General features: G+C 34.3%; 1 protein-coding gene across 5 annotated transcripts in view; it reads right to left on the minus strand.

Annotated features, from left to right (window-relative positions):
- NME7 (NME/NM23 family member 7) overlaps window positions 1–26,391 on the minus strand; it is a 157,614-nt gene that overhangs the window by 108,459 nt on the left and 22,764 nt on the right. For 2 of the 5 annotated variants that reach the window (XM_012729100.1, XM_004688461.2), the window contains exons 2-6: window positions 13,306–13,413; window positions 11,843–12,009; window positions 7,439–7,549; window positions 2,733–2,783; window positions 22–229 (exon numbers count right to left, since the gene is read on the minus strand). In XM_012729100.1, coding sequence (XP_012584554.1) covers window positions 22–229; window positions 2,733–2,783; window positions 7,439–7,549; window positions 11,843–12,009; window positions 13,306–13,413 — 645 coding nt within the window. Of the gene's footprint in view, window positions 1–21; window positions 230–2,732; window positions 2,784–7,438; window positions 7,550–11,842; window positions 12,010–13,305; window positions 13,414–15,765; window positions 15,918–26,391 lie in introns of those variants that run through there. The other 3 variants (XM_012729102.1, XM_012729099.1, XM_012729101.1) reach the window with 3 other exon arrangements.

A 26,391-nucleotide genomic window follows, 5' to 3' on the forward strand; every position in this document is an offset into this window, starting at 1 on the left:
AATATCTTAATAACAACTTACCCTGGCAGCACAAGCAAAAGAATCAGGACCATGAGCTGCATTTCGTATGCCATCGGTTCCAAAGAGGGCTCTGATGCTTCCAGGAGCATCCACACGTGCCACCTCGGAGTTTGCAGGTCCAAGAAGTCGCTTCCATTCACATATAGCATCATCTTTTAAAATTTCCATGACAATAATAGGACCACTTGAAATAAACTGGATCAGCTCACTATGAAACAGGTAAAAAGATGGATGAACCCAGCTAGTTCTCTTAATTAGGATACATTACAAACTGGATATTCCAGTAGATACCTGGATATTATAATCTCAGGATATAATGAATTTTACTTGATCAAAGTAATCAATTAAGTGCCCATCATGGCCCAATTAACTACAAGTCACTAGTGTCAAATCAATTACTATTTGCAGAAATGTCACTGTTTTCCTTGAATTAAGACTACTGACCTAAAAGTGACTATTGTGACCTATGTTTTTTCTACTGCTCTGAAAAGTATAAAAGAATCATACTTTTTATTTCCATGTGGTTTACCATGGCAGTTGAATAAAATTTCATAGTATAGAAAGTGATGAGAATGTGATCCTGGAACATATTTATAGTAGAAATTTAATTACTTGGGTGTAAAACTATTAGATTCAAGAATGACAATGATCTTTCAATCAATATGCTATAAGTTAGTCTAGTATAAAGAAAAGCAAATCAACTGCCCTTCAAGAAACATCCTTTTGTTAGTGTAAAAGCTACTCTGGCCAATTAGTGTCTTGAATAATTAAAGTGCACACATAGGCCTTGAGTAAATATTCTGTATTGAGTCTCAGTATCCTAAGACAAGAACACAATGCCTCATTTTATTTTTCCGCTTTTGTGTCTATGGCAGCAATGACAAGTTTTACTGTGAAATATGCTACCACTTCTTCTACTATGTTAAGCAGGGATAAAAATACTTTTAAAAGCAAGCCCATATTGCTCTCTCATCAGAACTGAGAGGACAGGACCCTTCTGGAGAAATGAACATAGTGTGGTAAGTCCTTTTGTGCCTATTAACTCTGTTTTATATACTTCCTTTCCTCATGAACCATGTTTTAACAGCTGCCTCCATTCCCCTTTTAAACCAATTAATTTTGAAGACTATTTTTGTAAAACAGCATGTACAAAAAGTAACCCTACTTTCTAACCCAAAAGGTCTGTGACTTTTCTTACACATATTCTGCTAGGTCTTGGCTGTCCCAAAATTGTTGATGTAAGGAACCCAAATCAAGGGAACAAACCTACACTTATCCCTTCAATAAGCATTTAATGATGACCAGTATAAATCAGAACATGCTATTAAATAAAACCCTTCCCTGAAGAAGTTTGTAATAGCCTATTAATACAGAATTCTCAAAAGACATAGTAGAAAACACTGATTACGTAAGTATGGAACTAGGGATGCAGGGCCAGAGTGCACCTGAGTGTAAAAGTAATCACCTTGTGAAACTACTCCCAATCACTGCAGCCAATCTTATGTCTTCCTCAAAACTAGAAAATTAATTCACCCTTTTAATAAAATTTCATTCATCTATTAAAAAGCTAATTCATCCATTGACTAAAAATTACTGCATACTTACTGCATGTAAGGTATTAAAACAAGGGTGTGAATATCATTCTCTAAAGACAAAGCCCTTAAAGAATAATTGACTATTCTAACATGCTGTGAGGTTATTTGTAATACTTGATTGAAGATAATATAGAACACATTTTCTAATATAAAACCTTAAAAAAAATACTATTCTCCACAATATCAAACAGCATATTTACCATATAGCAGCTTAGCTAATATCCTTTATTAGGAATATAAGTAGTTTGTCAGTCAATAGGAAGCATTTCTTTGTTAGCTGTAATTTGGGCTGCACATTAATCCTTAAATTAATTATATCCTAAATATTTAGAATGAAAATTCATTTTTTAACATATTTTGTCATTTTTAAATATTTTGTCTTCAAGGGACAAAATATTTATGAAAATATAAGGTTCAGGTAAGCATCATTTTGTGTACATGAGACTACCAAAGAATTTAAAAGCAACAAATATTCAACAGAGTGTATTATCACTAATTTTAATTGAAACAGAAAGTCATGGTTGTGATAATTTATATATATCATCCTATATATTTATGATCAAGATATTTAATGATAAAAAATCTACCAAGGGGATTGCAACTGAGATGGAAAAATGCACAAAATGATGTAAAAAATTGTATTAAAAATATTTTTAAAAATCTTATCTAATAAAGAACAGAAAAATATTTTTTAAAGTTCTCTATGTGCAGTAGTAGCATTATATCAGTCCTTTTGACAGCTTATTCTCATGTAACAAATTTTTTTTTTAAAGATTTATTTATTTGTACATACAGAACTGGGGTACAGGCCAGAGGCTCAGGGGTGGTGAGAGGCTTCACCAGAGACAGAATGGGAAGCAGAACAGGCAGATGGACGAAATACACTGCTAAGGGGAGCAGCGAGCTGGTCAGGAGAGGTCTGCCATGCCATGTGGTCACCCCCAGGGCAGGAGCGAATCGAACTCATGCGCAAGTGGCTTTAGCTTCTCAGTGCTGTGCTTTAATCCGCTGCGCCACCAGGGAGGGCCTCATGTAACAAATTTTGAAATATAAAATGTCTTCAATTTTTCAGGATATCCTCTATTCCACACTATTAGTTTCAAATTCAGTACCTACTTTAAAAATTGCTTTAACTGATGGTCTGCATGAAAATCTGTTGCTTCTTTCCTATAATCAAAATGACAATAGTTAATTTTGTAAAGTATTTTAGCTCAGATTAATAAAATAAAGATGTAACCCTCAGTAAATTTGTATGCAAGTTGATTTTTCACCAAATATTCTGCTCCAATCTCCTCTTGGCTTTTGTTTTAAATCTCACATAAAAGTGAGATCAAAAGTAATATGTCCTTCTCTGACCTAGTTCACTAGCATAATGCCTCCAAGGTCCATCCACATTGTCAGAATACTAGATTTCATTCGTTTTATTACTTTAAAATATTTCCTGTGTATATATTTCAATTTCTTTAGCTAAAAACACAGAAATGGAGCTGCTGGGTCATATGCTATTTCTTTAATTTTTTTGAAGACCTTTCATACTATTATATTCATAATGGCTGAACCAATTCAGTCTTACCTTACTGATGATAGCCATACTGACAGGTGAGGGGTGATGGCTCACTGTGGTTGAGATTTTCATTTCCCTGATGATGAGTAAGTACCTGCATGTTTTCACATACCTGTTGGCACTGTGTATGTTTTCTTTGAAAAAAATTATATTCAGCACATCTGCCTTTTTTTAAAATCAAGTTGTTCTTTTGTTTTTGAGTTGTAGTAATTATTTGTTCTTTACATTCAAATAAGTTACATCAAAAATGCAAAGTCATCTGAAAATTTTGGATTTATCACTTTTCTGCAGGCAATAAACTTGAGACACTGAGCTACAATTTTAATACTTTCTACCTTAATGAGATGGTACCAAAGGATAAACTACAGGCTTTTTTTTTTTTTAACTGCTTGACAAAGGCTTATCAATGTATTCTTATTAGTACACTCAAAGTTTATGCTTTAATTGATTTCACCAAAAAAAGAAGGAATGGGATATATATACACACATATACATATACATATGTATATATACATATATATGTATATATACATATGTATATATATGTATATGTGTATATATATTTTTTTTAAGATTTATTTACTTATTCATATAGAGCTGGGGTACAGGCCAGAGATGCAGAGGGTGAGAGGATTCACCAGAGACAGAGTGGGGAGCAGAACAGGCAGATCTACGAAGCACACTGCTGAGAGGAGTGGCGGGCAGGTCAGGAGAGGTCTGCCGCACCATATGGTCACCTCCGGAGCAGGCGGGGATCAAACTCATGAAGAAGTGGCTTAAGCTTCTTAGTGCTGTGCTTTAACCCGCTGCGCCACCAGGGAGGGCCAGGAATGGGATATATTTAAAATTCAAAGTTAATGCAATCTATATTTACTTTTTGAAATTCATATTCCCACTAAAAATCCTGATAGAAACAACAGACTAAACTGGTAAGTTGAAAGCTTAATTTTTTTAAATCAAATTAGGTGTCTCAAGCTCAGTTTTCTTAAGGGCTTTAAACATGACAAATATAAGCCAACTTCAACTACATTTAAATATAACAAAGAAATTAAAATGTCCTCTAGCAAAGGATTAACTTATAAGATGTGAGAATTTAATATGCAATGCTTTAAGATCTTACAGTTCTATTACAAAAGAAGTTCAGATAATAAGCTATATCAGGGCATATTATTCAAAGCAAGTATACTTAGATATCCTGTTTCACTATAAATAGATTATGAAAGTATGTTATGCAAATGTAGAAAATAAAATTCATCCTAGGATATGGGAGGGGAAGAAAACCTATCTTTTTAGAACTAAACTTAATCTATTTCTCACAAAATATTGAAGTAGGTGAGATTACCTGCATTTTACATATGAAAATAATAAAGATCAACAGAACTACATAACTTGTCCAGAACAAGGTTAGCAGTAAAGAAGAAGGGCAGGGAATTTGAAACTAAAAATCTCTTGCTTTCAAAACTCAGATTGCTGATACCCTTTCTATTAGCAGCTATAGAAAAATAAATCCTAAAAGATGAGAAGAATTCACAAAAATAAAGTGTATGTATTACATTAAAGCCTCAAATGGGGAAAAACTTGTTTGGGTAGTATGCTAGAAGACTTAATAGTAATACTGCTAAAAATACCAATTCAACAAAACCGAGGGAAAAAAAAAACCTCATAATATTTAGTATCAATGAAAATAAAGATCTCAATTACTAGTAAGTTCTATTGTTTTCTTGTAACATGTCACTAACCCTTCATCTCCCTTCAAGAATTGTTTACCATCTACATTGAATCAGGGGCTAACCCAAGATTTAGAAATACAAAGTCAGGTACAAATAAGCTGCTATCTTTCAAATCTTGTCAAGATGAAGAAACTAATGTTTAAATAAGTGTAGGAAACAGCCTGAACCTTGGCAGACAGTCCCCCATGGTTCTCTGGAGAGCCCAACATGTTTTACTGGACATACAAAGAACGCAGGCCCTAACTGTTCTTTAGCTTATTCTCCAGAGTTGTGCTTACAGTGAATAACTTCGAGGAATGAGGGGATGAGGTCATGTCTCTACAGTACAAAGAGCAGGCTTGTTTACTTCTTGCTAATCAAACTGTGGGTAACCCAAGTTCAATCCTCTTCAGCTGTGATGCAATAAACGTGTATACAGCATCCACCTGGGCCCTTATCATATTATCCCCACAGGACACCGGGACAGGGAAACCAACACAAACACACGCTCTTGCTGTTTGGTGTACCTAAGTAAAATACTTTGTCTCTAACCTAGACATCTCACATCTTCTGTTGGCATTTACTAAAATGACACCAGTTAACAAGCTTTTAAAAGTTAGGTAAAATCCAGGACTTGGCAGTTAATATTAATTAGATGTATGAGGTGCTATGAACAATTAAAAAGCAATTTTCTCTGGTATATTTACTGTGTGGACTTTGATGCCAAATTATCAAGCATTGAAAGCATCTAGACAAAATTTTTACTCTTACTAGTTATATTTAAAATCATCTCTCCATAATTCAGCCTCACTGCCTGCTATGACAGCAAGCATTCTCACTACAATCAGAAATAGAATAGATTTTACTTACAGGGGTTATGACCTCAGTTTTTACTAGTACCTACTAGTAATAATAGCTAAGCTTTATATATACTTGCAATAAGTCAGGGTTTTTCAAAGCACTCTGCATATACTAAAGTCATGTAACCTTCACAACAACTTTACAAGACAGGTGCTATCATAACCTCCACTGAGCAGTTGACAAAACTGAAGCAGAGAGGTAATTTGTTCTGAATCATACATCTAGTTAATGGCACAGTGTAGTGGCAAGCCTGCAGGCTGGCAAGGCAGGAAGGCCTGGCTGGTGGGAGGAAGTCAGAGATTGAGAGGAGGTAGGAAGCTGGCAGCAGGCAGGCAATCAAGCCTCCCAGGCCCTCATGAATATTCATGCTCTTTCTCTGTGCTTTCTTTCTCTGGTGGCCTTACCTCTGTAAGCACAAAGCAGCTCTTCTTCTCATAGCTGCCCTCCCATAGGTGCCCTTTTATCCCCTCCCTCTTAGGCACAGGTGTGGACACTTGCACATGCGCACATACCCATGCTCTGGTGTCCTCGATCAGGCACATGTGCCCTGAGCCCACACTCCCAAGTGCCCCCTGTATTAACATGACCAAGGCTACAGGTGCCAGTGGTGAAAAGGCCTGATGAATTCATTTACTCTACACAATTACAAATATTTGGCTCTAGGTACTGTTCTCTGAAATATAAGCTGCCAGCTTTTCCAGAAAATATGAAAGCTAGGAGATCTTAGATGAGGGAAATGTTCAAATTAAACATATGTCATGGTTGAGATAATAATCCAGGTTGTTTTGGCATGATTTCTAGGGGGTCAAACTTAGAAAAATTGGGTTGACCGTTTACTGTTATCTATTGTTCCTATTCTCACAAAGACCAAAAGAAGCAACTATCTCACATAACCAGTAGCAGCAATGAGGAGATGCCTAATCAAAAACAAAAACCTTGGTAGATTAACCTAAGATACTAATAGAGTTGGCGCTGCCTAGCTGCTATATTCATACTTCATTTTCATCACATATCTTCGACAATATTTGGTCAGATAGAATGCACTGCTTTTCAGAGTGATCAACAACTATATTTACAATTACATGTGTATGTGTATATATATAACTGATGTATAGATATATATGGTAAACATATCTATATATAGCTGGTATATAGAGACATCTGATCTATGTGTTATATAACACATATATGTATACATTATGTACACACATATACACATCTGTGTACTAATTATATACAGGCATATGTGTGTATGAATATATACACATAATACACACATACACACAAAGAGAAAGGAAATAAATCTAAACACTTCCAACTCTATCACTATTGGAAATCTCAACAACACTCCCTTTTCGGTTTCAAATAATCAAACATTTTTGTTCCATCATTTTATACAGGATATCATACCTTTATATTAAGAAGAGATTACAATTATCAAGCATTGGTGTTATGAAAGCTAATTCTAGAAAACCAAAATTAGTTAATGAGACATATATAATCTGACAATTCCTATTCACTTAGAGTTCAATTATTTCTACATCTTGTTACCTGTTGTCTTCTATTTTTCATCTAGTAATATTTTTTTAAATTCCATGGGAGAATTTTTATTTTAAGCAATGACATGAATGATAGATGATTTAAAAAGAAACCAGGTATTTTATAACTGAAAATGATCAACAAATTACCTTGAAAGCATCATCATTTTGAGTTTGGTTATGGTAAATCCAGCTTTGTTTATTATTTCAATTATTTCTGCAACTTTTGATATTGCATCTGGTTTAATCACAGCTAATGTTCTGTAGAGAAATAAATGTTTGAAAATAAAAATAGTACAGCAGTTTTTACTGATTTCCAAGCACTGGTAGTTTCCTTATCATTCTAGGTCATCAAAAATCAAATTTAATTATAAAGAAGTCTATGAAAGGTCTCTTAAAAACTTATACAACATAAGTTTACACATTTTTCCTATGGAAGTCAAAAGTAGATATGCAATCTAATACAAATAATAAAAGCTTAGGGAAAAACATTCTAATTGTCTTTTATTAAAGTCACATTGCATAAAACATACATTTCAGATGTGTATCATTAAAAATCAACATTTGCTAGTATTCTCTCAAAGGCAGTAATGTACAAATTGCTTAGCTGGAAGAAGAGTGAGAACTAAGATGTTAAAAACAAAACAAAACAGCAGCAGCACTATGAGAACTACCTGACTCCACTAAGGAAAACAAGGATATTAGGAATCTTGGAAAAGAAAGCAATATCTGCAAAGATATTATTCAAAGAAATAGTTGAAAACCTCCCAAACCTTAGAAAAGAATTGAATACTAAAAGAACATCTTGAGAGAAGAACACAAGGACTATGGTGACGGTTCACAGGTGAATTGGTAGTGGAAATTTTATGGGAATACACCTGAAAGGAAAATGCATACAAACATGCACTGTACAAAAGTGCACGATGATGTAAAATGAAAATAGCTAAAAGAACATCTTAGTTATCTAAACATAGGGCTCTACATCAAGACATCCAAGAGTGAAACTAACAGGAGTTCAAGACAAAGGCAAGTAGGGGGAATAAAGCAGGTAAGGTACTCCCATCAGACTTTTCAAAATCTGTGCAGGCCAAAGGGAGAGTAGAATGGCATGTTCAAAATATTCAAAGACAAAAACTGCCAGCAGCGAATATTCTGCAAGACTCTCAGATAAGAGACATAAAGGGTTTCCCAAACAGACAATTACTAGAAAGTGCCATTTTTATTATGTCCCAGTTAGAAAACATGGGTGTTTAAAATTATTATTTCTCAGAATGAGCTTTATGAGCATAAATGAGATGATACACAAAAAGATGTCTTCTCACCTGACCAATGTACATACACAGAAAACACCATGCTACTTAAAAATCACGTCTTCCTCTAAGAGCAATGTGCGCGTCCGGTTCTGACATCACAGAATTAATAGATTTGTAGATGGTGACTACCTGAGTGCCCTCATTATGCTCATGAGAAAACCAGGCCCAAAGAGGTAATTTGCCACAGGTGACACAGCTGGACAGAGTTATCGTCTGGACAAAACACTTGCTCCCAAAACTCTCTGGCCTGTACTACTTCTACACAACTAATGTCATTATTATTATTATTTAAAGGCAGATAATCACAAAATCCTCAAGGATAATATTTGCAAATGCAAGATAAAGATGAGATTAGTTGGAGCAATTGAGTTTACATAACAGGCAAAATTATGATAAAGAATTACTGCTACTTTTCCTTCATTATCAGCTACCCTGATACTAATTAATGCCAGGAATTTGTGTTGACATTTCATGGTTGGTTTCTTGTTGCTTTTTTACCAATGAGGCAAAGTTAGCTAAGGATATAATAATTCAAACACTGTTACTTACAATCAGATACAATTTATAAGTTATGACTTGATTTTCAAGCTTTTAATTAACAAAAATTGCTCATCTTAGTCTCTTATATACTAATAACAATCTTTTCTTTATTATGAAACAAATAACATAGCATTTTTAAAGCTGTACCAAAAATGAGTAAAACTTTGTTTTAAAAAAATTATGTTCAGATTATTTAACTATTGTAAGCCAAACTAGCCCATAAGTTGTTTACATTAAACTCCAAAAAAAAAAATTCAGAACCAGAGCTCTTCCAGAAAATATAAAACACATCAGCAGTCATCAATTTCTGTGAATAAGAAACAACATGAAAGATAAAAAATCAACAGAACTTAGTTTAAAATGCAATTTCATTTTCACTTTAATTGCCTACAGGAGATTGTAGGGGTTGATTACTATGAGTAATTGCTCTAAATAATTTCCTCTGTCGTGTTTTCACTGCTTAATTTGTTCAATAGATAATAACTAACATATATTTTGAGTGGTAAATAAGAGAGGCATCAGGAATTACATGTTACTTAAAAGTGAACATAGCACACAAAAGGGACACAAAAATATATTAATAGAGCTGCTTCACTATTAATAAAAACATATTAATTCTGTGGCTGATAACAAACCATTTCCCAAATGCAGTGGCTCAAAATAACAATTTCTCAAGATGCTTTAAGTTGGGTGGGTAATGGTTTCACCCCAAAACCATGCACACAGTTTCACTAGTCTGATAGCTCCACTGGGGGTTGGGTGAGGCCAGACAGCTAGGGTTCTCTTTTCTGCTGGTCTTTCATTCATAAGCAGGCTAACCCAGGCATCTTAGATACATTCATACATACAATCACTTATCAAACATCCCCTTGAGGCATATTTGCTGATACCCATCGGTCAGTGCAAGTCATATAATCAAGTCTAGAGGCAGTGTGAAGAGGGACTAGAGGACATGAATATGAGGTGTGCTTCATTAGGGGCCATTACTGTAACAATTTACCACATCATTATTCTCTGCCTACATGGGATGCATCATTAAATGCTCTCAAAAAGAATACAAAAAAAGAATTAAATATTTAAGCAATGCACTGACAAGTAAATGGGGTATGTATACACAATGGGATATTACTGGGTGATAAAGAAAGATAAACATTTGTCATTTGCAGCAACGCAGATGGATCTGGAAGGGATTATGCTAAGTGAAATAAGTGAGAAGGACAATATCAGATGGTTTCAGTTACAGGTGAAATGTAGGGAAACCAAACAAAGAGTCAGGAAAAAGACAAAACTTGCAGGCAAAACTATAAAGGCAAACTACAGGGGAGGGATCAAACAGGGAAGGGAAGAGCACGGACTATGCTGATGGTTCACAGTTGATGTGGGGGTGGGAGAATTTTGGGAACTAAACGTGAGAGGAGAAATCAAATATTGTACATACATGAACATGATATAAAAACTCAAAAGTTAAAAAATAAAATGTAATAAAATAAAAATTTTAAAAATAAACATTTTAGCAATAAAGAATGAATTTTGTTCAATCTTCACAAAGTTCAGATAGGATAGAGATTTCTGGTAAGCAATTTTCAATTTTCAAAGAGCCATGTGAAGATGTGTTTTTCATATATCATAAAGGCTTTCAGCAAAACTGCAGCATATGTGTATGTGAAAGAGACAACTAAATAATTGCTGATGCAGGCATCCTATATAGTATAACACTGTGGATTCTTTAAATGATGTCCACCTAAAGAAAGACATATTAATTTACAATTTTAATCCATATTAATTTACATCCATTTACATTTTCATTCAAGGTATTTGCATCTGCATTAAGATCTAAAATAACTTCTAAAACAACCATCTAGGGCTCAGTTTATGCTTTCTTTTGTTTTCTTTTCTTATGGCTCATTTTTGTGTATTTGTGCCACCACAGATAAAGGAAAATAGTCTTATAAAATGCACTTTGATTTGGAGGCAAGTTCACTGAGTCAGAGTTTTCCACTGGCAGCAGTGGCAAAATTATCCAGCGAAGTCCTTCTACTGAAAACTAAAAATGGTGGTAAGAGTGGGGTTTTTTGCTTTTAATGTTTTTTTTTTAATAAAATGATTACATGGCAAATAATTATTATTACAAAAGCAAAAGATGAAGACCTGTAAGAGAATGAAAAGTTGCTTTTGCCCTGAGGGCACGATAGCACTGTCTATATGACAAATATGAACTTGCATTTGTACTTTGTCACTGGAGAAGGGACAAGAATCCAACAAAGGATTATCCCTATAATAATCTGGGACCCAAGACTTCATCTTACAGTGGAACCAATAAGAACTGGGCTATGAGTGGCCCAGCAGCACAAGTTCACATCACTTAGGTAGCATGTAAACTTCTAATTTTGGACTTTTTATACTCAAGTACTTTCAGATCCTTGTTAGATGCATGTTACAAAGTACAGATAAATGCTTGTATTTTACTCCCAGAAGATAGTCATTGCCTAAGACCATGGACATCACTTTGTTTTCTGACTAATGTGGAAATGGCAGAATCTGCTCCATTAAATTCCAAAAGGGTCACATTATTGAACTGAAATCAACAAAAAAAATCTACATTGTGAAAACACAATGAAAGAAACCAAAAGTTAGAACTTAGCATTAATACTCATGCATGATGTTCAATAAAGAAAAAAAGATTATGTGATTGTCTTCTTACTTTTCTTTCCTACTGCCCAGTTGACGAGCAGTATATTGATCCCCATAGTCAATTAGTACCAGTTGCCGAGAAAAGACATTCACTTTATTGCCTATAAATAAATCTTCCAAGCTAATGCCGTCGTATTTGGTCCGTTTTAAAAATGTGCGATGATTCTTTACATCATGCTAGAATCAAAAACAAAAGAATACAATAAAACAAGCAACTGTCAATGAGTAATATTAATCTTATAAACTAGAAATAGTTGTGAATCTTGCTTTATTAAAAATAGCTTACGTTCTGTTTCCTTTTGCTATAAATTGAAATCACAAATTGTATTGTAACTTCTATATTTCTTAATTAAACCCAGTAATAATGTTAAAAAAAAAAAAAACTTCTTATAAAAATCTAATACTTGGGCCCTCCCTGGTGGCGCAGCTGGTTAAAGCACAGCACAAAGAAGCTTAAGCCACTTCCGCATGAGTTTGATCCCCGCCTACCCAGAGGAGATCCACATGGCGGGGCAGACCTCTCCTGACCCTCCCGCTGCTCCCCTCAGCAGTGTACTTCGTCAATCTGCCTGTTCTGCTTCCGGTTCTGTCTCTGGTGAATCCTCTCTCCCTCCACATCTCTGGTCTATACCCCCCAGCTCTATATGAATAAATAAATAAATCTTTTTTTAAAAAAATCTAATACTGAAGAGATTTATTGCCAAATCATTCCAGAAAGTTATCAATAATACTGATGAAATTCCAGAGAAATGCCAAATTTCTGCTTTTCTTTTTGCCTATATAATATTCCAACACCAAATAGATCCACCTATAAAGAGATCACTAACAAAGGGAACAGAAATAAAAGAACTTAGGCTGTTCTTCTTAAATCTGACTTTTTGTAGAGATAACAGCATTCAGTAATGGTAACATATTTATTCAAGCTAGTCTTTTTCTGTAACCATTTTCTATTACTTATTCCAAAACAAAATGACATTTCAGTTATCCAACCAAAAAATAGTAACTCCTAACTTACTTTTTTAAAGATTTATTTATTTATGCACACAGAACTGGGGTACAGGCCAGAGATGCAGGGGTGGTGAGAGACTTCACCAGAGACAGAGTGGGGAGCAGAACAGGCAGATCTACGAAGTACACTGCTGAGGGGAGCAGAGGGCGGGTCAGGGGAGGTCTGATTCGCCATGTGGATCACCTCTAGGGTGGGAATCGAACTCACACTGAAGCAGCTGTGGTCAGCTTGCAGTGCTGCGACCTAACCTGTTGCACCACCAGGAAGAGCCATAACTACTAATTCTGACACTAAAATTAAAGGCACAAAGTTACCTTCTTGTATTGGAATTCCACTATTAAAAAAATAATTCTCACTAAAGTATATCAGTGTGTGCATGCCTTTTAGAAGCAACTATATGAAGGCTCTCCTATTTTCCTGATCCCAACTCCCCTTTGCCAACTTCTTAGCAAAGACTCACTTACCATTTCAACAGATCCATCTCCTGGGTAAAATAAAAGTTCATATCGTCGAAAAAGTGAAGCATTTGGATCATACCACTCTACAATGAAAACAAACCTTTCACTGTGATTCTGCAAAGAAAAATACAAGAATTTTAATATTAACATAGAAAATACAAGTACTCCTCTATAAGTTATATGAACTGACAACAACAATTACCAAATATGTGCAAAAAACAAATTTTAGTACTTATGATATTGATAGTTCTTCTTTTCAGTAATGGATCAGTTGTCAACAACCTCAGAAACATTTACTTCTAGCTCCTTATTAAGTAGCCTTAGCTATCTATGTTAAATATGACTGCTTAGTATTTCATAGCAATCCAACCATCCAGAGTAAATTAACAATTTTTTTGAACATGAGCTCTTGATGTAATAATTCTTTCCTTCTGTAAACAAGTCTACATTCCCATGATCATACAATGATAAAAGTACACATTTGTGAGAGGCTAGTTCTCAATTTCATGAAGTTTCTATTATCCTAAACTTAAGAATCTAGCAATAATGGAATGTATTTGTCAATAAAATTATACCTAACATCCTCTCTCTCCTTAGTATTTCATATGACTGTATCTTTTAATAGAAATAGCAGAATGTGAGCCTTCCCTGGTGGCAACAGGTTAGGACACATCACTGCAAGCTAGCCACAGCCGCTTCAATCTAAGTTCGATTCCCACCCGGAAGGTGATCCACATGGCAAATCAGACCTCTCCAGACTGGCCCACCGCTCCCCTGAGAAGTGTACTCCATGGATCTGCCTGTTCTGCTCCCCACTCTGTCTCTGGTGAAGCCTCTCACCACCCCTGCACCTCTGACTTGTACCCCAGTTCTGTATGAATAAATAAATAAATCTTAAAAAAAAAAAAGAAATAGTAGAATGTGTAGGTCTAGGCCTTCAGTGAAACTAGTACCAAACAAACTATGACTAAATATGCAAGAATTTTATTCCTGTAAGAGAGATGCTATGAGGGAAATACCTATAAGAAAAACTGGGAAGTAAAGAACCAGGGTATGTCGACAGATCACAATACAAATCAGGCATGAGTGAGTAGAGGAGAGAAGGAAAAAAACTTGATGGAATCATTCTGGAGTTTTACAGCCCAAGGAATGGTTCAGCATGATCAATCCAGGACTGTCAGACCTCAGAAGAGTTCTTTGACTTCCTGGGATGGGCTGTTTGTCATGCCCCTGCTCCTGTCAGTCAGCAGCTGGTACTGCCCTGGAGAAGCATGCCCCAGGCACAAAAGCAGCAGTAGATTTCAGAGACAGGAGAGGGGGCACTTAGGCATTTAAGCTCCCTAGTTGGAGATCTGTGGGTACATTCTCATGTACAGAGGATAAATGAACAAATAATTCAGAGGTTAATCCTCTTTTCTTAACTATTAAGCAGGTTCTCCCATCAATATATGTTATTAAAAATATAGTCCCACAAGTCTTGCATTACAACATGCAAAGGAGAACATAAAAAAAGGACCCTAGGATTTTTGTTTCTGATTCTGGAATTAGCATTTAATTCCAGAATTCTACTCTCATTTAATTTAATTCTACTCTCATTACAGTGGAGAGATGGCTCACTTTATGTTAATAATCCTCTTATAAATTCTAATGATATAAGTTATACACCTAGTTATTTTTTGCATATACTCATAAAAAATATCAATTAGACAGTTTTTAGACAATATTTTATTTTCCCATAGTCATCCAAGAAGACCCATTAAACCAGGCCTATTAGTTAAGAGAAAATAAAGGTAAAATCAGAGATATATTATACACCATTTACAAAGGTCTTCATAGCTTTTTTTTTTGCCATGTTGACAGTTACAAGTACAGCTTTTTTAAATTTAGGTTTCACCATGCATTCAGGTAATGTAACCCTTTATTAACAGAAATGTAAATATTAGTAGCTTATTAAATTTTTCAGCATCTGCATTAAAATATTCATCCACACAAAGATATCATTTTTATACTGCTTCACATTGATTATAACGTATATATATAAAATAGAAGAAATAACAATACATTTAACTGAAGAAAAAAAGCAAAAATAGTGAAGTAAATGTAAAACCAATAAAATGTGGCACTTCCATTTATCTAGGTACCTTAAACATAAAACTGAAGAACACATGCTCTTATTCTGAGGCAGGTATAGAGTTTTGCACAATATACTTTGCAGAAAATAGTTTTAACACAGAAAAAAAAATAACTGAGGAAATATTGTTTTTGGCAAACAGAATAACTTATAGCAAACCAATGCTACTTTCCAAGAAAAGCAGAATACAAACAAAATAATTTGAAGGCCTTGGAAATTCTCTAAGGCAGCTGGGATTTGACAAATCAAAGTGTGAAAAAAAAGATAGGGGGCTCACTTGAGCCCAACATTCTCTGTACTACAGTTTTTACCTAAAGACATATGCTGAGACTTACGTTGAGCTCACATATGATGGAGAAACTTAAGAAGCCAGGAAAGGCAGGCTGCCAAGAGCAATAGATGGTAGCAGAACTTTTGACATTGTTACCAAGCAGAGAAACAAAAATTGGAATGTGGGGCTGCAGAGTGTTGAAGATTTGAGTGGCAAAGATCCTGGAAAGAAGGAAATCAAAGAAAAGTAAGTTCAGGCTTAATCTTGTTCAGTGGAGCTATTAATAGTTTGATAGTTGTGGGGAGAGAAAATGAGACTTCAAACCCACTAAAGAAGAGATTCCTGGTAACTCCCTCACTCTTTCTGTTGTTACTTCTGGAGCATTACATACTGTGGACTATGGGTAGACTAGAGGAGAACTGATCCAGACAAATTTGCTTTGAGTTCATTCAGTGCTTAGTCCATAACAACAGTGAAGTGTTATCTCCCTCTTAGTAGCTCCCTACATTTCCAGAAATTCCATGACTTTTCACACACATTGTAAAACATTCAAAGACAACCTACCAGCTATACCAAAAAACAGAATCAAGAGAGAAAGCAGACAATAGAAAGAGATCTATAGATAGCTGGTTATTAGCTAACAGTCTTCAAAGTAACAACATTAAGTATATTAAGAAAAACGAATGTTGAAAAGAACTGCACCAGAGGCAGAAACTATTATTTTAAGTGAAAAAATTCAAAAACTAAAAATAACATTTTCGTAACTATCAAAACTACCCTTGAAAAGGTGGTATGTAAAAATATATCCAGACAAACAAAAAGAAAAAATTTAGTGTGTATGCCTTCATGAAAAAATTCTAATAGGAGGGCTACAAGGAAAAAAGAAAAATAATAGATGATTCAAAGAATTAAGGAATGCACTGAAAATTAATGGAGATGTAAATGTGTGTGTAAATCTAAATAATGAGTATGCAAAATAATGTCTTGTGGCATACCAAATAAAGAAAATTTGAGTATAAGGGGTAGACAATGTTCTCCAAATTATGCAAGGCAAAGAAAGTATCTACTATATCAGTTGTTCAATATACTTTCAAATTTCAGTGAATATTCATTGAAGAATATCTCTTCAATAATAAACATATTGGAGGTATTCTCAATTTTTCATTCTTTTTTCAGTCAGAGTGATTTTATTCCTCTCCTTAGACAACAAGAAAAAATTCCTCAGAATGTTTAGTAAGTCAGTGGCATTCAAAATTTAAGAAATTAAAAATAACTACTAATCAAGACAATAGCAACAATAACTTTTCAAGTACCTACTAAAAGGAAAGTTCTTTGCATATGTTACCTCATTATCATTCTCATAATAGACACTGCAATTAGAATTCCTATTTCAATGACAAGAATAGTTAAGAAAATTTGAACACTTGTCCAAGTTTCACAACAAAGAAAAGAATAAGTCAAACTCAGACTTTGTAAATTCCACATTTTGTCCCATTAAATAGCATTGTCTAAGGAAAATGATGCAAGTCAGATTAGAGAAGGTGTTGATTCATTGGGCCTACTGCCATGATATCCTGAGTTAACTACTCCCCCATGTAAAGGTAAATAACTCTAGATAAGGGTCAAGCTGGTAACCTTTAATATTCATACAAGAGAAAGGAGATATATTATGATGACATATTTAACAAAATTTCTCTTGTCAATTATATTTCAATTTCCAAAATCAAAGAATAAGTGAGTTATGGCCTTCTAAGATTCCACAGGTGTCTAAGGTACCAAAAATTTTATAAAGCTGATAGTATGTAGAATAATGATGTTAATTATAATATAAATAATATTAATATTAATGAGGTAGATTATATATGTTGTTGCTTCTAAGTTGCTACTTTCAAACCATTTTTATTGTGAAGATTGGTTATTCTAATAACCAATAATGTAGAATAATGTAGAATAATGTAGTAATTCTAATGTGGAATAATCTTGACAACAAAAATGGTTTGAAAGTAGCAACTCAAAAGCAATGGAGTATATATAATATCATTAATCTACATACTATCAGCTTTATAAAATTTTTGGTACCTTAGACACCTATGGAATTTTAGAAGTATATAACTCACCAGTTCTTTGATTTTAGAAATTGGAAAATAATTGATAAAAGATATTTTGTGTGCCCTCCCTGGTGGCACAACAGGACAGGATGCAGCACTTCAAGCTAGCGTCAGCCACTTCAGAGTAAGTTTGATCCCCACCCCCAGAGGTGACCCACATGGCGCAGCAGACCTCTCCAGTCTGGCCTGCTGCTCCCCTCAGCAGCATATTTCGTTGATCTGCCTATTCAACTCCCCACTCTGTCTCTGGTGAATCCTCTTACCGCCCCCACACCTCTGATCTGTACCCCAGTTCTGTATGCATAATAAATAAATCTTTGAAGCAAAAATATATTTTCTTAAATATGTCTGATATCACAGAGAATGAGTTGATTTCCTTATTTTGTGTCATCATAATCCATTCCTTTCTCTTACATGATTGTTAAAAGTCACAAAACTTGACCCCTGCCTAGTATTATCTACCTTTAAATGGGGAGTAGTTAATTCAGTGCATCATGGCAGTAGGCCCACTGAATCAATAGTTTCCCTAATGTAAACATAATCTCTAAAGAAAAATAATAAAAATAATTCTTTTTCATTGTAAAAAAAAAAAAAACAATAGGTACCAAAGGTCTCTCTCTTTAGAGGAAGGAATAAGAAATGGTATTATCTTTAAAAATTCCCTCATATACCCAATAGTCTAATGAGGGGTGAGTTTGCAACATCACACAACAGAAAAATAAATCTGATAAATAAGTAACAAACAGAAAAAAAAGACAATAGATTTCAAAAATATCTAAGCTCTTAGATCTGACTCCTAGGAGTTTTACCCAGGATTTCACAAAAGTCCCTCATACAAATAAAAAGTTTCATATTCTTGTGAAAAATTATTACATTCCTCCATCTAAAATGTGATTGTTCTCAATGAGCTAAAAAATACATAAGAATAATAATGGAATTTCTATGTTACCGATCAAGAAACTAATGATCAAATATTTCCTGAAAAGACAGTCAAGAATCTTTCAAAAGTAGCTGTCACTGGGAGTGTACTGTGAAGGGAATGTGAGGTTCTTTTCAATTTATACCTTTTGAACTAGTTGGTCCTAACTCACTGAAATTTGTAATTATCCTTTTTCTTTATTGTCAAATGTAAACTGCTTTGTAATTTATAACTTTCTTTAAATTATACTGACACATCAAGGTCAGTTTTTAATGCGTTAATTAGTCAAGGACTAAGCATCCAACAAAGATACTATTTATCAATAGATCCTTCTCTGTATCTTATATGACCTCCAACCTCTGGAGTTTTATTGATCATAGTATAAAGTTAGAATGTGAAACAAAAAACAAAAAAGACAAACAAAGAGTATAACATGAATGTTAAAATACCAAGATGTAAACAACTAAATTTTAGTAATAACATTGCATAATTTATCTTCACGTTTTTATTACTACTGGCCACATTCTCTCAGATTCACTATTTGTTAATTATTTATAAAAGGAGCCCTTTAAAATTTAACTAAAATAAGAATGCATCAGATAAATGATTTGGATGACAACACTTATACCAGAAATTAAAGACTATGTTTTTTTACTTCTCTGTACTTTATAAATTCTATATAATAATAAGTATAATAAATTTCATTATAAAGAAAAATGTCATCATTTTAAAATATTTTATATACTAGAACTCTTGGAAACCAGAAAATGAGATAGTGGTTATTTTATATGAAACTTACTCCTTCCCTACCCTTTATAACTATAAAACAGAAAGTAATAAGGATAGACTGGGGTGGAGAAAGGAAGCTTTGAAGCAAAACACATTATTAAACAGAAGTGGAATACAGAGAAAATAACAAGACAAACCTCCAGCCCCAAAGCAGAGGGTATCTTTTGCATTATTCAAAAGAACAAATCTAAAATCATGGTTTCAGGACTAAGAAAGAGGGAAATCATTTCGATGAAAAGATTATGAGCTTTTAAACAAGCTCTTAATATAAAATGCTGTTTTATATGAGAATTTCAATATAATATGCTAAAACTTAGGTCTGATTTACTATTGATGTAAACATTCACCAAAATAAAATCATGGTGTGTATATGAGCATGGCTCAGGAATTAAGAAATCTATTCAATACAAATAGCTCCAAATTTCTGTTTTACATTTCAGTTTTACATAAAGAAGAAAAAGCACACCTTTACAAACTATTGTAAAAATGAGTGTGCCTATCTTTGTGAAAATATCTATGCAATGCAGAAAAATAGAGGAGGTAAGTTTTTTCTGCTAGAAGCAAAAGAAGATGACTAATGTTCAACAGTAAATAAAACAGTGAATTTTTAAGTGTCCATAAATCAGCATGATTGAAGACAAGAAAGAAAAATGCAAAATTAAAGAGCAGAATTTCAGTGTGCAATAAGTACTTTCTAATCGCAGTGCATCTCCAACAACTCCAGTTCTTATAAGATTTAAAATTAGAGCATGGGCTTTATACAAATAGTGTTCCACAAGTTAGCGTTCACTGAAGAACACACAAGTGTTCAATCTCACTACTAATAAGCAGGGTATTTCAGTGTTCTCTAAATTAATGAAATGCCTACCACTGTCAAAGTGATTTAACCTGTTTATATATAAAGTCACTCCTATTTCAGCATAGACCTCCTTATTTTGCATGGGTAAGACAAGGTCACTAAACCTTTGTACTTTATATAATTATTATCGATTCAACTAATTGAACACTAACAATGCTGTAGGTACAATGACAGGTATTTGAGATACATCAAGTGTGGCAGTGGTGATTAAAAGCAAATATGGTTTGTCATGCACTTCATGTATTTCATGTACTTTGTGATTTTGGAGGAAGAAGAGTCGGGCAAATAATCACACAAGTACATTTTTTTTTTTTGACACATATACACACAAACAAAGGAAGCCATTGTACTGTTATTTGTAAGAACTTAGAACTCCTGGTTCTGAAATCATTGTTCTTTTGCTACATCACAACTGACTCAGTTAAGATAGGTCATTTAATTTTCTCTCAGCTTATGCACAGTCCATTTTCACACTGTTTATATAACTATTCATCAAAATGTGCAGAAAGGCACCTTACAATTTTTAATTTCCCTTCGATGGTTTGCTTTTTTAAAATGCACAAAAACTTATTTTGTTACGTCTAAAATAACAGAAATGTCACTTTAAAATGGAGCCTATGAAAATTGCTATCTATTCAAATGACATTCAAGCATGAGTCATTTTCCAGGGCAGTAATTGTTTTTCTATAGTTGGATTATACCATGCACATGCTAATTACAAAGGTAAGTTTCTTCCATTCATTTTGAGGTCACTTTCCCTTCTTTCAGCACCTTTAAAAGGTCTTTAAAAAGCAGGCTGACAACCAGTAAAAATATAAATGTTCTTTTGTAAAACAGGTGAAGCTGTAAAATATGATTATAAACATAATAATAGGAAGATGCAGATAATGCTGGAAGAAAGGACAGGATTAATCCAGATGAGTCAGCCACATTTACCACCTGAAAGTGCTTTCCACCTACTCGGTTATGTAAGCAGGCTGTGCACTGCCCATGGCCTCCTGGCCCTGCAGCCAATTTGTGCAATTGCTCCCTCTTTTACATCATCAGGCTTTCCAATGAAATGGTCTAGTCATGCATTCCCAGTCCATTAAATGGTCTAGTCATGCATACCCAGTCCATCGCTCTTCTTCACTTCTTCCCTATTCATCTTAGATTCTCTGATGTGTCATTTTGATCATTCTCTTAACCATTTATTTCATTGCACTGCTTGACTGTTACCCTTCTCTGTGCTTATAGTTGAGTTTTATTGTTTTTCATTTTACATTTAGGTTTGTAATCCATTTAGAGTTTATTTTTTTAAGAGTTTATTCATCTATATGTATATGAAGTCAGAGAGAGAGACAGAGAGAGCATCAATCTTACTCAAGGGTAAATACTATATAATATAATGATTTATTACAAAGATATATATTATTGAGAAATAAAATTTACATAATATATGATAAATTTGGAGAAATAGTTAACATAAGTTTTGTAATTTCAATTGAAGTGATATTTGAAGGGTTACCAGGCCTTTGGAGAATCAAGTCACACCATACTCCTTGGCCACTGTTAGATATATATCCATATATAGACCTATATGGATTAAGAATTGCAACTAACAATCTTTTCCATGAACATGCACCTAAAAAAAATCTTTCAGTTCAAGATTAAGTTTATTAAGTTGCACCAGCAAGTATTGGTTTCCTATACTTCAACAGTACTCACTAAGAAGACCCATTCCTTTCTAGAAGACACTGTAACAATTAGGCAAGTACTGCCTGGACCTGACATCAGCAGTATGGCTTAACGTAATGTGTGTGCCAGTCTGTGTCTGCAGCTGCTGCTACTGCTGCTCCCACTGCAGACAGAGAGAGAAACAACTTTCTTTTTAAATGTTAAAGATGATCTTTTATAAGTTAATCATTACTATCATCATTCAAAATTCCCAAAGGAAAGACATCACTGGGAAAAGTCAAAAATTATATCAATCAACATAAAACTACTATTACAAATCATAGCTGTAAAAGAAAAATACATCCTGTGCTTGGAACAAAAATTAAAGATGTTATAAGAAACAATAACAAGATAGTTACATTCTCTAGTTATATAATGTTTAAAATCATACTAGACAATGTATACTTACTAGCAACCTACATGTTCAAAAGAGCAGGTATCATACTTTACTATTTAAATTCTCTAAGATTCCAAACTAATTATATTGCTAGTGTTTTAGAACCAAGCAGGAATCTGAGTTTTGTGAATGTTTATGAAGAGTAAAATCTGATGTTTATAAAAGTAAAATCTGAAGAATCTGCCTCCTACCCACAAAACAAAGCAGAAATATTCTATTTTTTTTTGTAAAAGAGATAAATACATATAAGTGAGAAAGCATGTAAGTCCAAGGTTTCAAAAATAAAGTACAGAATTTTCTAAAATATAAATTATCTAACCTTCAATGAACAGCTCAACAGTGAAGTAAAATGTCCACTAAACACATCTTTTCAAGTAATTTTTTTGTACGTGATAGTGATAAGCCTGGGGTAAAGGCAGAAAAAATCACACTCAATTGCAATCATAAATTTAGAAGAAACAAAATAAAATATTAATAGAGATGGAAAAATACTCCCCCCAGTCCATAAGTACTTGGGTTAACAATGAGTTCATGTGTATGTGTATGTGCATTTCTGTGTATGCTACATGCAGCTGAAATTTTTGAATACATGATAATTAGTATAAAATAACCCTTAATAGTTCGTTTTGTTTTTTTTCCAAATAAATTACAAGGTTTCTGAGGAGCAGTTTTGGCTATTAAGTGTTCTATGCAATGAAGCTCTTTACCAAGTGAAATCTCCTTATTCTTCCAAAGATTTGTATTCTGGTAAAATACAAGTTAGGAAAGTTAAGACAAGGTATCAACAGAGTATATAATGATACAAATGTCACCTTTAAAGACAGAACACTTTAGGCCCTCCCTGGTGGCGCAGCGGGTTAAAGCACTGCACAAAGAAGCTTAAGCCACTTCCGCATGAGTTCAATCCCCCCCGCCCCCGGAGGAGACCACATGGCGTGGCAGACCTCTCCTGACCCGCCCGCTGCTCCCCTCAGCAGTGTACTTTGTCGATCTGCCTGTTCTGCACCCCACTCTGTCTCTGGTGAGTCCTTTCACCCTCCGCATCTCTGGCCTGTACCCCAGTTCTGTATGAATAAATAAATAAATCTTAAAAAAAAAAAAAAAAGACAGAACACTTTAAGGTGGAAGAAGAGAGGAGGAAGAGGAGGAGGAAGGGAGGGAAGAAGGAAAGCCATTTTGTTTTTGTTTTGTTTTAGATACCAACTTCATTAACTTGAATAAATCAGGGAAATCCACCATTTACATTGTATCCTTTACACTTACAAGTCAGTGTTCTACAAACTGCTGCTATTCTTATTATCCTTGATACGTCTTATTTACCTATCAAAACCAAATATTGAACTAAGAGGCAGCATGAGGGAGAGAAGCTAATAGTATGCCAGGTGTATTTAATATTTTAATCCTCATCACAAACCAATAATAAAGGTACTGCCACAAATTTCACCAGAGAAGCAGAGGTTCAAAGAGGTTAAGGTTTATTGCATAGAGACCACAGAGTGAAGTTTCAAACATAGGTTTGTCTGATAATCCAAAATTAAGGCTTGTTTCCAGATAGAAAAGAAATTAATTAGAGGTGGAGAAAAAGAAAAAGAGTTCTGTCTCACTCAAAAGAGCAACTGAGGTGGGAGCGAATGAGATAATCTATCTACCTGGTATATCTGAACACAAAAGCAGGTAGCAATCTTAAGAAATCAGAGATCACTAGCGATGGAAAAATCAAGTCAGCCTCAATCCTTGAAAAAACAGGAGTCATTCAAATTGTAGAAGGTCTCTGACAAGGTGACTGAAGCCCTGTTTAAATGTGTCTAGTAGCTGCATGGAAGATGTGTTGAACAGATCAAGGACAAGGGGTTACTTAGTCAAAACGAGATTCTTAAGGTATGAAAAACCAGTTTTTAGAATAGAAAGCCATATAGAGAAGAGGAAAAAAATCACTGGCGAGCCCTCCCTAGTGGTGCAGCGGCTTAAAGCACAGCACTAAGAAGCTAAAGTCACTTTAGCATGAGTTCGATCCCCGCCCGGCCTGGATGTGACCTGCCTGGCATGGCAGACCCCTCCTGACATACCCGCTGCTCCCTTTAGCAGTATATTTCGATGATCTGCCTGTTCTGTTCCCCACTCTGTCTCTGGTGAATTCTTTCACCGCCCCTGCACCTCTGGCCTGGACCCCAGTTCTGTATGCACAAATAAAAAAATCTTAAGAAAAAAAAAGTGAAAACATTTAAAAAAAAATATGTCTTAATTTATCTCCACTAATTTGAAGAGTATTTTTTTTTACTGCTAATATAATTTTATGTTATAGACCTAGTAGTTACTCAGAAATGCACTGAAGAACAATACCTTGGATTCTTTTGCCCCAAAATATTAACTGAGCAGAAAACAATACCTAGAAACTTCAGATCTACAAAGTAATGCATTTTTAAAGCTTATGATGACATTCATCAGTTTCATGTCTGAAGCAAAATACTACAGGTTTATGAAATTGTGAGAGATAAAATTTGTTAATAGCAGCTGTTTAGTTTCTCACTTGCTTTGCTTTCTTCATCTAACCTATTTCAAGTATAGAATTGCATATAGTCACATTTAAGAGAGAATTTCTAATAGCCATCAAAGTGCAAAGTAGGATAGTGGGTACAGAGGATGAAAATAGAAAATGTTCAAAGAATTGAATGAAAAGACTGTTGAAGAAACTTAAGAGTCTGAGAAAAGACTCATAATAAATTTATTTTTTAAAAATCATAGAAAATGCATACTGTTGCAAATGGTTACTTACTAGTCTATCATTTCTTTTCCAAATGTCTAAAAATCTAATATAATGTTTGCTTTAAAACATTTTTAAAATAAAATTTTATTTCACCCCCAAAAGCCTAGTTTCCATCCGTCATCATGCATTTGAGCCCCTTTACCTGTTTTTCCCACCTCCTAGTCCCCTTCATCCCTCTGATGGTCACCAATCTGTTTTATGAATTTAAGAATCTGCTTTTGTTTTGTCTGTTTACTTACTTTGTTTTCTCCACCTATTTCATGATAATGAAATGGAGCAAATGGAAACATCCCATCTTTTTCATAACTGAATAGTATTCCACTGTGTGTATATACATCTAACATACACACATCACATTTTCATCCATCCACACACAGTGAGGTTATTTTCATATCTTAGCTATTTTAAATAATGCTGTAATGAAAATAAGGGTTTTATTTTTTCATATCAGAATATTCAGATAAATATTCAGAAATGGATGAGCTGGATGAGATGGTATTCCTATTTTTAATGACTTGAGATAATTCCACATTATTTTCCATCAATCTACATTCCCAGCAATAGGGCACAAGTGTTCCCTTTTTTTCACATCCGAGCCACCACTTGTTGTTTCTTGTCATTTTTGCTAACAATTATTTTAACGAGGTAAGGTGATATCTCATTGCAATTTTGACCTCTATTTCCCTAATAATAAGTGCTGATAAACACCTTCCTATGTGCCTGTTGGTCATTTATATGTTTTCTTTGGAGAAATGTCTATTCAAATGTTCTGCTCATTTTTTCAAACTTCTGACCATTACTCATAGTAATAACTTCACATTGTATCCCAAAATGCACATATATAAAAATATATTACTGACAAATTTCACACAATCTTTTTCCTTACTAAATGCTATTTACTAGATATTTTTTATTCTAACTTTTTTAAAAAAGATTTATTTATGTATATAAGAACTGGGGTAGAGGCCAGAAGTACAAGGGGTGAGAGGATTTACCAGAGAGAGAGTGGGGAGCAGAACAGGCAGATGCACCGAAATACACTGCTGAGGGGAGCAACAGGTCAGAGAGGAGAGGTCTGCTGTGACATGTGGGTCAGCTCCCTGGCTGGGGATCGAACTCTGCTGCAGTGGCTGTGGAT

The sequence above is a fragment of the Condylura cristata genome, unplaced genomic scaffold (assembly GCF_000260355.1).
Source record: "Condylura cristata isolate star-nosed mole 26May11 unplaced genomic scaffold, ConCri1.0 scaffold00024, whole genome shotgun sequence".
NCBI classification, from domain to species: domain Eukaryota; kingdom Metazoa; phylum Chordata; class Mammalia; order Eulipotyphla; family Talpidae; genus Condylura; species Condylura cristata.